Source organism: Balaenoptera borealis, assembly GCF_965194805.1.
Source record: "Balaenoptera borealis genome assembly, chromosome: 9".
NCBI classification, from domain to species: Eukaryota; Metazoa; Chordata; class Mammalia; order Artiodactyla; family Balaenopteridae; genus Balaenoptera; species Balaenoptera borealis.
In genome coordinates this window covers 113,330,723-113,345,016 of record NC_138873.1, presented here as the reverse complement: position 1 = coordinate 113,345,016, position 14,294 = coordinate 113,330,723, and the positions used below count along the sequence as shown (strand labels likewise).

General features: G+C 33.8%; 1 protein-coding gene across 5 annotated transcripts in view; it reads right to left on the bottom strand.

The window, feature by feature from the left end:
• SENP6 (SUMO specific peptidase 6) overlaps positions 1 to 14,294 on the bottom strand; it is a 105,459-nt gene that overhangs the window by 74,477 nt on the left and 16,688 nt on the right. For all 5 annotated transcript variants that reach the window (XM_082405053.1, XM_082405050.1, XM_082405051.1 and 2 more), the window contains exons 2-3: positions 8,189 to 8,282; positions 6,187 to 6,247 (exon numbers count right to left, since the gene is read on the bottom strand). In XM_082405053.1, the coding sequence (XP_082261179.1) occupies positions 6,187 to 6,247; positions 8,189 to 8,282 (155 nt within the window). The remainder of the gene's footprint in view (positions 1 to 6,186; positions 6,248 to 8,188; positions 8,283 to 14,294) is intronic.

The window sequence follows — 14,294 nt, the reverse complement described above, 5'->3', positions numbered from 1 at the left end:
AGCAGACCTAAAATCTGATATTCTGCCTAACTACTCTAATATACCAGCCACCCAAAAAAGCTATGTTGCCCTCAACTGGATATCAATCTGTACAGTAAACATTTACACACTATAAACAATGATACAGGGGTCAGCAAACTTTCTCTGTAAAAGGCCAGACAGCAGATATTTTAGTCTTTGTGGGTCACACAGTCTCTGCTGAAACAAATCTGTTCTTATAGTACAAAAGCAGTCATAGACAATACATGAACAAATAAGCACAGTTGTTTTCCGATAAATATTTATGGGTACAGATTTGAACTTCATATAATCTTCACATGTCACAAAACAGTATTCTTTTGATTTTTTTCAACCATTTAAAAAATGTAAAAACTATTCTAGTTCATAGACCATAGGTTGTGGGCCAGATTTGGCCTGTAAGCGTTGGTTTGCCAACCCTTATGTTTTAACATTAATCATTAATAACTAATAAACAACTAATAAAGAGCCAGTTACCAGAATATAAGCTCCACAGGAATAAGAATCTTGTCTGTTTTGCTCTCTATCTTCTAGAACACTGTGCTCAATACATATTTGCTGTATGAATGTGTATCTCATTGGGACTGCTGAATGTGCAAAAGTTATCAACATGTGGTACCTTCCATCCAAACTTACCACACATCACAAAGCCAATTTAATTAAAAAAAAAAAAAAGTATTCAGGAAATTTAGCACCTAAAATAAGAAAATAAGATAACCTAAAAGAATCTATTAAATGATTAGAGACATTAAAAACATATATTAAAGGCACTGAAATGCTTAAAAACAAAATGGAAACTGAAACAGTACAGAAAGAACTAGACACTACGAAAAACACAAAATTTTGAAAAAGAACCAACAGAAGTTCTACAAATGATGTCACTGAAATTTAAAAAAAAAAAAAGAATGGATAGATTAAATTGCATTATTAGATATAGCTGAAGATAAGTTAGTGAACTGGAAGACAGAGCTGAGGAAACCATGAAGGATATGGTACAGGGATGATTTCTTTCTTTGCCCTTTATCCTTTCTTTTTTTCTTTTTCATATAAAATATATGTAGGACATGGAAAAAAATGATGGTCTTATTATATCTAATGAAAGTTAGTTCCAGAAAAAATGAGGAAAGGCAATATTCACAGAGATAATAACTAAAATTTCTTCAGAATTAATAAAAGATATGCATCCTTTATATAAAGAGGCATAATGAAACTGCAGAAATCCAAAGGCAAAGAGATTATTCTGTGGAAGAGAAAGGGAACACTAAGACACTCTGAACCAAAATAAAGGCTTTCTCCTAATTCCATGCTCATTTTTGAATGCAAAAAAGGGGCTATATTAGTTTAAACCAATGTTCCATATGGACCTATATATTACCCACAAGCCATTAAAAATCCAGGGATATTTAAAACCCTGGGATACACAAAGACTTTCTAAGGGACAACTGGGCATGGATAATTTTAAGAAAATCAACTCCTAAATCCTCAATCTCCACTTTAACAGTTTCTTAAATTGATATACTTTAAAACCCATCTGTAGAAAAGGTACATATAATATCTCCTTTCCTATCTCCACTTTCACACTAAATCTTTTTCCACTTTACAAAAGACATAATTCTCATTTATTGTATTACAGTCTAAAATACTCCTGACAGGAACAATTTGACATAATAGTATCTGGAATCTCTTTCGGCACATGAAATAGTAGTAGGGCTTTGTATCTTTCCCTGCTTTATACATATTTCTGTTAAAAGTGAACCACAGGTTAGAAACTGGGTGTTCTGGACCAAATTAAGATTTTCTTAATACAACAATAATACAAAATGGAAAAGCAAAAGTAATGAAAATTTGCATTCAATGACTTTGTATCTTCTACTCCAGTTATTATCAAGAAAAGCACTGCCCCAAGGAACAAATCATGTGAAAACAACTCAAAGAAAGCATTAAAAAAACAAAAACAAAAACAAAAAACCCTTAAATTTGCATGCCTTTATTACAACCAGGTAAAAAAACTTAGGTCAAAACCAAGGCTGCATTTTTCTGCCTAGAATTCTAAAGTGAAATGTCATCATGAAGATGCAGATTAACATGTATATTTGAAATGAAAACAGAAAAAAACCACTATTTATTATAGATAAATAATACATTTGATTTAATTGACTGGCTGTACTATGGATTGGCCTTGTCAAGTAAGTTATATGTAGACATTTTCCATAGATCAAATGAGTTAAATATGCAGTTCTTTTAAAGAAAATATACAAAAAAAAAAATATTTTTACCAAAAAAATCGGCAAAAGCCAATTAAAAGTTAACAAGATTTCAATTTTTCCAATTATTTCTGAGATTATCTGGTTAAAAAATAGGAATCTAAAAGGAATTTAAAAGTAACAAGTATAACTACTAGCCAATCGTTAAGTCTTGATAAAGCCTTTTTAGTATATTTCCCCCAAATTCAGAAAGACAATAAATCTAAAGGCTGGATTACAAATTATTTTTAACTTTTAAACTTTTATTACATTGCTAGGTGATTTTCCTGCCATTTAATTCAAAAGGAAAGAACTGAATGACAATGCTATAGCAAAACTCTTCCTATATCCATCTATTTATTATATGACCAAGATTTCTCAGCACTTATATCTAAAAAAAGTTTAAAAAGAAAATCACGGTTGAAAGTTCTATTAGACCAATAAATAACATTTATTTATGGATACATGAACTAAATGAATAAGGAAGGAAAACATCAACACCATCACTTTAAGAAACACATTTCCAATATAATTCTATACAATACGTTTAATAATTATAAATTACATGTTTATTAGTAATTACAAAGATAACTCAATCCAGCAAAAAAAATTAATACTTAGAACTTTTAGTGACAAGATCATTTAATATTAAATTTCAGTGAAAGTGCATCTTTTTATTCAGTGAATATATATCTATACAGCATGATAGAGTAATTAAAAGATTTTCAATTGCATAAAAATACATCATGTGAAGTTAAAATACACATATAATGTTAACATTTTGTGGGAAAACTGAACAGAAATATGAATTTAAGGAGAAAAAGGAACAATATAAATTTCCAACTGTTAAAGAGGAAATGGTACATGTATTTCTTTAAGTTTTTTTAATGGAAATATAGTTGATTTACAATGTTACTGTACATGTAGTGTTAAAATAGATGATGCTGAGTATCAATTCTGAATTATCTTTAGAGATCACAGGATACATAAGTGTCATGTAAGTTTTATTTTACTTTAAAGGATCAACATTAAAAAAAAAAGGGGGCATCTGCAAGCAACCCTCCCCCCCCCAAGTTAAAGACCAATGTCACAGAAGATCATGATGAAAAACACCTGTTACTTTTACCTACAAAGCTCACTATATTTGTGTCCACCTGAAGAACACCTAAATAGCCCCACTCTAAGGAATCAAAATGTTAAAATAAAAGCTAGAGAAAACTGCAATATAAAAAACCTTATAGTTTTTCAGTGTGAGTAACCTTATAGAGAAAAACTTTGTAGTACTAAGAGAAAAACTTTAAATTCTATAAACTCCCAAAATTATGTCAAAATAGAGATGTTGTGGGGAAAAAAAAAAAACCCCACAAAGACAGGGAGAAAAAAGTAACTTTAAAAGTCTCTAAAATACTATTCAACTGTAAGTGCAGGAAATACGTGAAGAGGGTACTATGTCAGATTGGCAAAAATTCAAGTTTGACCACGTACTCCCCAAGGTTAGAAGAGAAACTCTCATACATTGCTAGCAGTTATGGCTAATGCTAATTCCTATGAATGAGGCATTTGGCAATATTTAGCAAAATCACATGTAAATCTACCTCCTGAAATAGCAAGTGCAATTTTAGAAGTCTATCCCACAAATACACTGTAAAGATGTGAAAAGGTATGAGCACAAGGCTTTATTAAAGCACTACTTCTTTATAACAGCGAAAGACTGAGAAGAACCTCTGCTCATCACTGAGTATCTATACACCTGCAGCACATCCATTCACTGGGGTACGACGTAGCAATGAAACAGACGAGAAAGAGCTCGAAACACCTCGCTGTGGAGCCATCTTACAGACTATATTACCAAGTAGAAAAAAACCAAGGTGCCAAACAGTGTGGTGAGTTTCTCCAAGAAGGGGGGTATATTCTAATATTTAAAAAACAAACAAACAAACAAACAAAAACAATGGAAGGCTAAGCCATATAATTTTTGAAACAAGTTGCCCGCAGGTTAAAGAGAAAGGGAGAGAGGGAATCAGGACAAAAGCTAGACTTCTCTGAATAAAATTTCGTTTGTAGATTTCACTTTGGAACCATGAAAACATCTTTCGCCTAATTATAAAACAAATTAAGTCCAAAACATTTGTTAAAAAGCAATTCCTCAAAATAAAAAACAGACTTTAAATAAATAAATAAATAAATAAACCTAACTGTCACCCAGCTGGTGGAATTACAAACCAGGAAAAACTAATATCAAGTGACTTTAAAACACAGTAATTTAAATATACATTTCTAGTGGGATATACCTAGTGAGATATGCCACCAACACCAACAAGGAAATAAAATGAAAAAAATTTTAAATCATTTTATTAGTAATTATATTTGTATTGGTATTGTGAAAATATTTAATTTGTCTAATAGGACAAAGCAAGTGAGTAAGTTAACATCATTAGGAACCAAGACACTAAACCCAAAAGCTATGAAGAAATAAAGTGTTATATTTGACAACATGAAATATCTTTTCTCCAAGGCAATAACCACCAAAAAAGTGAAGACAAAAGACTAGTGAAAGAAACTAGTTTAAAATATTAGTAGGGGACTTCCTGGGTGGTCCAGTGGTTAAGAATCTGCCTTCCAATGCAGGGGACACAGGTTCAATCCCTGGTCAGGGAACTAAGATCCCACATGCCACGGGGCAACTAAGCCCAAGTGCTGCAACTACGGGGTCCAGGCGCTCTGGAGCCCACGTGCCACAACTACTGAGCCCATGAGCCACAACCACTGAGCCCACGTGCTCTGGAGCCCGTGTGCCACAACTAGAGAGAAGCCCTCGTGCTGCAACGAAAGACCTCGCGTGCCACAACTAAGAACAGACACAGCCAAAAATAAATAAATAAATATTTAAAAAATTAAATTAAATTAAAAATTAGTAACTAGTATCACAGCAGTGGGCCAGTTTCTCCAAAATACCATATTTTGTCAAATCTAAGAAACCATTATAAGATGCATTATTGTATGTACTAATGTGCAAAAAAAAAATTTTAACTAAACTATGTCATGCCATCATTGTAAGTTACATCTAGTTAGATTTCAGAGATGTCAAAAATGTGGGAAATGTGTGTCTCAGACTCAATATAAAAAGAATTCCTATCAATCAATAATATTCTAAAGACCAAATAGAAAAATGGGCACAGGATATTAAGTAACAATTATCAAAATGGAAATAAATGGACTACACATATTATGAGTGAGGTGTTCAACCTCACTCATAATAAAAGAAATGCAAATTAAGACTACAGTGAGATACTATGTTTCACTGCAAATACCAAAAGGATGATAACACTGTTAGGAAAGTGAGGGGAAACAGGCATGCTCAGACATTGCTGGTAAAAGTGCAAATCAGGTATGACGGAATTAGAAATCTGTCCTGACACAGCAGCTCTACTTCTAGAAATTCATTCTGCAGACGTGCTTGGACGTGCGCAAAGTAACCCATATAGAGGCTAATTGACTCAACGTTATTTCAGGTGGGGAGAAAAAGTTGATAATAAACACCATAAAGACCCTTCCACATGGTGGTGTTGGACCATAACAGTACATCATACGATGGAACACTATGCACCTACTGAAAAGAATGAGGGTGATTTTAATGAACTATTATGGTTGGTCTCTGAAATATATTAATTTTACAAAGTAAGATTACGAAAAGTGTGTACAATATAATACCAACAGTGAAAGAGTAAGAAGGTGGGGCGAGAATATATATTTTCTTTGTGATAAATAAAATACTCCTGATGGGGTAAACAAGAAACTGGGAATACCATTTGCCTTTGGGGTAGGAAAGTGGGTGGTTGGGACTTACAATCAAAAATACAAATCTTCTTTTGAAGCATTAGTTTTTAGTATATAACCTAAAAAAAAAATAAAAAGTAACACTTGCCTTTTTTCCTTTTGAGGTTTCAGAATCCTCATCTTCATCTACACTGAGTAGATTTGCCTCACTACATAGAAAATAAAGGGGAAAAAGCCTTAAGCGACAATTACAACCCATACATTAAATTCAGAAGTTTTAGCCTCTGTGCTCACCTAATACAGAGATCAGCAAACTTTTTCTGTAAAGGGCCAGAGAGTAAATATTTTAGACTTTGCAGGCCATACAGTCTTAGTAGCAACTACTCCGCTTTGCTTTGCCACTGTAGTATGAGAGCAGCCACAGACTATCTGTGTGGCTGTGTTCCAACAAAACTATAACAAAATCCAGGGGTGGGCCAGCCTGGGCCCATGCGCCATTGTTTCCTGACCTCTGCCATTAATGAACACATAATTTTGCTTTTCTTAACTATGGATTTCATGAATAGTCACTCATTTTTCCTTTCTGTTTTGGATTTTAAATTAGGGGAAAGGGGCTGAAAAACAAAGTAGAGGGAAAGAAACATACTGGTAAGAAAACTTTAGTTAATGAAAAGAAAGTAACTGCAATGGTATTAACCCAATAAAATAGTTATACCTCTACCATTGTGGGAAATATCAACCCTTTATTGAGAATCACTGGCCTGATTCTAAAAAACCAATATATCTATTAACAGTTCATGTTAATCTGAACATAGTGATAAATCAAAGAGTACAATTCATAAGTGAAAAACACAGGACAGGTAGCACCTTAAAAGACACATTTTTTTATATAATCATGACTAATCTTCTAACAAAGAAAGTCAAAATACACCCTTCTGAAGACAATTCTGCTAAGCTATTTTTAGTAAAATCTTAGCTATTTATAATAAAAATGTAAAATGTTTGTTTCATTATTGTTTGTATACATCCCAACTTTTTTAACGCTAAAAATTCTCTGCTGCAAACATTTTACAAAAATGCTTAAAAGATGGGATACTTTTTAACATTTAAAAGTGGTCTACTCAATTTCAGATTTAATTCCAATTTTTCAAAACTACATAAATAACAAACGTCTGTTATAAAATATGATCAGAAATAAAAAGAAATGAAAGAAAGAAAACCATAAAATACCAATTCTGAGTGAGAAACTTACCAGTTCAAAGCTCTCCTTCAAATAAAACTTCACTTCAGTTCAACATCTCATAGGTGAAGGCACATAAAGTGGTAATGATGAACGGAGCTGTTGCCCAGACAAAAGTGAAGCACCTACAATATTTACCCAATATACTCTGAATGACTTCTTGTGTAAAATTTCTAAAAAATATTTGCAGTTTTGGTAGAACTTAGTGTATATATTTGTGTGTCTCTTAATTTGCTGTTTGTTCTGGCCAGTGGAAAACCAGATCAGTAAACTAAGAAACTAATAGCCATGCTAAATTTGTAATACAAATCTCATGACATGCAAAAGGCTCTATTAAAACTATTTAAAAATTTACAGCAGTCATTCCAAGTACATTAACAAAATGTAATGAACGCTTTGCTTAACGTCTGTCTGGGTCAACACCTGTGTTTATCATTTATAGGGTTTCTGCTTTCTCTGGTAGCAATCTAAGATGAATGTGGTGGGGGGCAGGGTGAGTCACAACTGGAAAGAAAGACACTAAACTTTCTTACAATCATAACCTGGGTTCATTTACTCCTGATAAACGGTGGCTTCTCAAATCACTACGTGAACAGAATGCCGTATTTTTTTTTTTTTTTTTAAAGAACAATTTATTTAATAGGAAACCTGTAGTATGGTCAACTTTTAATTATAAGATTACATGTACTATATGCACATATTTATACACTTCAAAAGATAAAGAAATATAACCACAAAATTATATACCAATAAAAGAATTGTTTTTTCTTTCCTTAATGCTACTGTAAAAGAGTTCAATGTTTTCTTAAGAATACCATACTCTTAAAAATATTTCCATGGAATAAAACTGTTTTTCTAATGATAAGTTTCATTCTTATAAAACATCTGAGGGGGAAAAAAACATTCTTACTCTTTATCTGTATCTCCTTCACTTTCTTCTCCATGATCAAAGCTCCAATTTCTTTTAAAACCTCCATCTCTTTTAGATTCTGATCTAGCCAACGCTGAAATAAAAACAAACTCAGATAAGTATTCATTAATAGAGCCATTCAATACAAAATAAAATTGAGCATTTCCCAAACTCTTTGCTTAGTCAGGATTTTCTTTTTATTTGCTTGCCTTTTGACTATTTCTCTAAAGAGAAAAAGAACACATTAAAATCTGTTTTTGCTAATTTACACTCATCTGTATGTGTGAGTTTGCTACAGAAAAAAAGCTCAAATCAGTAAAATATAATAAAAATGTGGATGGGGATACATGAATATGTATGAAATACATAAAAATCAACCCTGCGTCTCCACCATATTTGATCACTGGTTCTAGAAACTAGTACCTGTTAATTTGCTTGCCTTATTTATGAGAACTAAATCCAGACCACCAGCCTTTTCTTTACCTCAGCCAATCATCTCTGCCTTTTAGCAGAAAAGAGACAAACCAAGGTTTTCTGTGTTAGCATCAGGGTGAACTCAATGTTCGAAATAACTCTCCAGATCAGGACGCCAAACACGCTCACTATGAGTTTAAGAAAAATTTTAAGTGCATGCCTGAAATACCCCAAAGCCATAAACAGCTAGAAAGTGGGAACCTGAGAAATAAATGAAGTTCTGAAGCTGGCATTTGTTTTTGAGCCATATGACAAAAACCTGAGTCCTAGAGGCTGGGAAGATCAGGTTTGGGGCCTCAGTAAAATGAAAGGTCAGATCGTAGACCAGAAGACCTGAAGGGTGACAATCCAATTGGATGAATGAACTGGTGGGGAGGGGGGCGGGGAGAAAAAAGAATCTCACTGAAGAAAGAGACAGTAGGGATAATTATGACATCTTGCCATTGGCTCTGGGTTTGGGGGTGAACTAATGACAAATAAAGTGTATCTCTCCACCCCATGTTTAGGGAATTCCTAAATATCAGCTCACAATTACTCAGGTTTGGTACCAGAATTTTCATAACCTACATGGCCCAGAAAAGCCCACAATTAAAACAGTCTCATGGAAAAGATGCCCAATATCACCAGATGTTAAGGAAATGCAAAGCAAAACTATAATGAGATACTATTTCACACCCGTTAGGATGGCTGTTTTTTTTTAATGGAAAATAATAAGTGCTTGTGAGGATGAGGAGAAACTGGAACTCTTACGCATTGCTTGTGGGAATATAAAATGGTGCAGCCACTATGGAAAATGTTTGGCAGTTCCTCAAAAAGTTAAACACAGAATTACCCTATGACCCAGTGATCCTAGTTCTAGATATATACCCCAAAATAACTGAGAGCACGGACTCTGACACTTGTACACCAATGTTCACAGCAGCATTATTCACAAGAGCCAGAAGGTGAGACAACCCAAATATCCATCAACAGATGAATGGATAAACAAAATGTGCTGTGTTCACACACACATACAGAGGAATGTTATTCAGCCATAAAGAAATGAAACTCTGACACATGCTACAATATGGATGAACTCTGAAAACATTACAATGAGTGAAATAGCGGCACAGAAGGACAAATACTGTATGATTCCACTTATATGAGGTATCTAGAATAGGCAAATGCAGAGAGCAAGTAGAATAGAGGTTACCAGGGACTGGAGGGAGAGGAGAATGTAGAGTTATTTTTTAGTGGGTACAGAGCTTTTGTCTGGGATGATGAAAAAGTTCTGGAAATGGATAGTGGTGATGGCTGCACAACATTAGGGATGTACTTAATGCCAATCTACACTTGTACATTTATAAACAGTTAAAACAATAAATTTTATGTTACATATATTTTTCCACAGTAAAAAACTGTTTTTAAAGGCAAAAAAAAAAATCACCAAAACCTCTAAATGACTAGCAGAATCAAATATAAGTCTTCTCTAAAAAAATAAAATTTCAATGCCTCAAAAAAAGTTTCCAAAAAAAAATGAGTTCACAACCCAAAATATCATGAAACAGGAGGAAACAAGTCATCATGAGTGAATCTGAAACTTCTTTACATGTATAATGTAAATATAAGTAAATAAATAGTAGATAATAGGAGCAAGGTGTCTCCCTTTCAGAAAAAGAAGTTATAAAAAAAACAAGAGAGGAAAGCTAGAATGAACTGTTCGTTCTAGTGGTGCTAAATTAGAGGAAGAGATATCAGTACCAACTTATATTTATTTGATACACATACAGATTAATAGATACAGAAATGAATATAGATATGCTGTTCCATGGGTTAGTATACAGAGCTAAGGGTCTGTCCTCAGAGAAGGTGTAGAAGCAGTGATACCCCAGTAGCAACAAGTACACCTACAACCAGATCATATTTTCTAAATACCATTCTCCAATACAAGGAGCCCGAGCTCCCAGGAAAAATGACTGATTCTAGAGATGAGGCAGGAAAAATACAAGATAAGCCTGGAATATTATGTAGGGCCAGAAAGGAAGAAGGCGATTTTTAAAAAAAATGATGGTATGAACTATAATTCTCCTTAATAAAATAAATATTCATGAATCCACATGGATATAAATAATTAAATAAATAAATAAATGGGGAGAAGGGACACATCTTCCTTACAGAATTCCAAATGATACATGTACAAACTCTCTCCTCTAAGAGATGGAACTTCATTCCCTTTCCCTTCAGTATATGCTGAACTTTGTAACTCACTTCCAAAGAGTCAACTATAGAAAAAGGAAAAAAGTAAACTGACAGTGAGAAACCTACCTATCACTATCTCAGCTAAGTGATCATCAAAGTTAACATCAAAAGTGATGTCTTATTCATAGCATACTTAACATGATGTGATGAAAATGCGACTTCAGCTCTGTGGCTTCTTCCCAAAAGCCCACAATGCCAGTTTAGCCACAAGAACACATCAGATAAACCCAAATTGAGGAACATTTTACAAAATTCCTGACCAGAACACTTTAAAACTGTCAAGGTTATGAAAAACAAGGGAAGATAAAGAAACTGTCATGATCAGAGGGGACTAAGGAGACATGACAACCAAATGCAATGTGGTGTCCTGGACTGGACTGTGCAAAAGAAAAAGGACATTAATGAAATAACTAGTGACATCCAAGTCAAGTCTGTAGTTTAGGCTATAGTGTTATGCCCATGTTAATTTCCTAGTTTTTGACAAAAATACTACGATTATCTAAGTTGGGAACATGAGAGGAAGATGGGTAAATGGTATACAGAAACTCTAACATCTTTGAAACTTCTCTATAAATCTAAAATTATCCCCCACCCCTATTTTCAAAAATCAAATGTAAAATGAACCTGTGTTTTAAAAAAGGACAGGGTTAAGTTTAAGTTATGCTACCAACACAGAAAAGGTAATAAACTATGATGATTACTAGTCTATAAAGACTCTATCCATCACTGAGAGTCAGGCAAGTTAACCAAACAGGCCACTAGGCAGTGAAAAGTCAAGAGATTTTATATTGTGTACACTCTAAAGAAGCAGGGTTCTGTACACACAGTTCTAACAAGTGTAATCACAGGATTTCCTAATTGACAGATTAGAAGCTATAAATTAATAGGTGAAAGAAAAATAACCTCATGAAAAGTGATAACTGCCAAAGAGAAAAAATAAATTACAAAAAGCAAGCAAATTCTAAAAACATAAATTTTAGGGTAACTTGCACTAAGGACAAAAACTTTGAACCCTCAAAAGTCCTTGAGAGTATCAACACACTTCAATATCCTGTTATGGTTGACACTTGTAATAATCAGAATGGAAAATTATGTCCACTATACTGTACTTACAAAATTGAAAGGAAATGCAAAGGTTAAAGAGAGATCCCAGTTAAGCATCGTAAATTAAATATGTGCATTATTCTCCATACCCCTCCAGTAAAATGACAGTAACGGAAGGAGGGGGAAAAAGTAGAAACCCATAAGAACAAAAAGAACCCAGAAAGAAGATAATAGCAGATGAGAGATGTAACTAAACTGATGAAAGGTGAAAATTTGATGGATGGGTAGGAACTGACTTAGTTGACTAGAGAAAGCAAACTTAAACACCTATGAGGGCACAAATATTACCAAATTGACACAAGAAAAAAAATTTTTGAACACTGCTGTCAATAAAAGAAACTGAATTATTATAAATCTTTCTGTAAAGAGAAACTCAGACCCAGAAGGCTTCTCCCATAATTTCTTTCAAACCTGTAAAACACAGCAACAAATTTACCTAAACTTTCCCAGAAAATAAAAAAAAAGGAACACTTTGCAGCTCACTTTATGAAGTCAGAATACCTGATCCTAAACCTGATAATGACATTTAAGGAAGGAAATTACCAAGCACTCTCTCATGAAGATAGATATAAAACCCTAAATAAGATATTAGTAAATCAAATCCAGTGATAGATAAAGAATAATATATTACATTCAAGTAGGGTTTATTCTAAAAGCAAGAGTTAACATTTGAAAATTATGAATGTAATTCACAAAACAAAACCATTATAATAAAAAATGATTCAGGGATGCATCATCAAGGAATGCTGAAACTAATAAATAAATAGAAAGAAGCTAAAACTAATGGATGAAATCTGAAGAGAAATATGTCATTTATATTGCTTCAAAGTAGTTCCCCACAAAATATTTATTAATTACAAAGGGGAAAATAGTACCTTTCTGTGGAGAAATCTGGCAAACACTAAATGATCAAAGTTAATTTCACCAGTAATAGGACAAAGGATCACTACCAAGGCATTCCTTATAAAAACTCATAACCTAAATCTAATCATGAGGAAACATCAGACAAACCCAAACTACAAAATAACTGTCCAGTATACTTTAAACATGTCAAGGTAAAGAAAGACAAAGAAAGACTGGAATACTATTCCAGATTAAAGAGACAAAAGAGACACAACTAATAAATGCAATAAGTGATCCTAAATTGGACCCAGAATTTTTTTTCCTTTTGCTAGAAAGAACATTTTAGGTCAACTAGTAAAAACTGAAATAAAGTCTGTAGATAATAGCATTATATCAATGTTAATTTTCTGATCTTGATAACTGCACTGTAGTAATTTCAGAGAATGTATAGTTCCAAAAAAAAGGCATAGGGTAATGAAGTATTTGGGGTAAATGAGCAGTATGCCTAAAATTTACTTTCAAACAGTTCAGGAAAAAAAAAAAAGTATGTGTATATAAACATATACAGTTAGAGGGAGAATATGATAAAGCAATTGTGGTAAATGTCAATATTTGGGGAAATAAGTGAAGGGCATATGAAAATTCTCTGCACTAGTCTTACAACTACCACAAGATCCAGTACCAGGGTAGGAAAACCTAAACTGTAAATTGACAAACTGCTGGAGGTTCAGTGCTTACAAGTCTGAGGGTTAAAAACTCCAGGGGGACCCAGTCATAAGAGGTGGCCCACTCTTGCGAGTTTTACCTCCAGGAGCTTGACCAGGTTCTCACAGAAAATTGGAGAAAACCCCCCCCCACCCCCCGCTTCCATGAGGGAGAGGGAAAAAGGAACCACTGTGAAACACAACAGAGCACTGTGTTCTTAACAAGGCCCACCCTCAGGGGTAAGCAGTTACCCAGAGCCTAACTAAGGAAGTTTTACCAAACCCTAACTGACCCAGCTCCAGCTGGGAAAAGGGAAATACCTAACACCAGCCCGTTCTAGCCAACCTGTCCCACCTAAGAGGAGAGAAAAACACTGAGAAACACTTGTAAAATTCACAGTTCAGAGGTCTAGGCTCACTGAATTTAAGACCGAGACCTAATCCCAGGACTATAGTCCTAATCCCAGGACTACAGAATGCTTCCGTCACAGCCTATTCACTGCAGTTCCTTTCACCCAGTATATAATATCCAGCTATCAAGAAAAAAAATTACAAGACATACGAAAAGGCAAAAAACACAATTCGATGAGACAAAACAAGCATCAAAACCAGACATGGCATGGATGTTGGAATTATCAGGCTGTGAATTTGAACTATGCAAGAACAGATATGCAACATAAGCAGAAAGATGGAAATCCTAAGAACCAAAAATAAGTGCTAGAAATAAAAAACATTAAACAGAA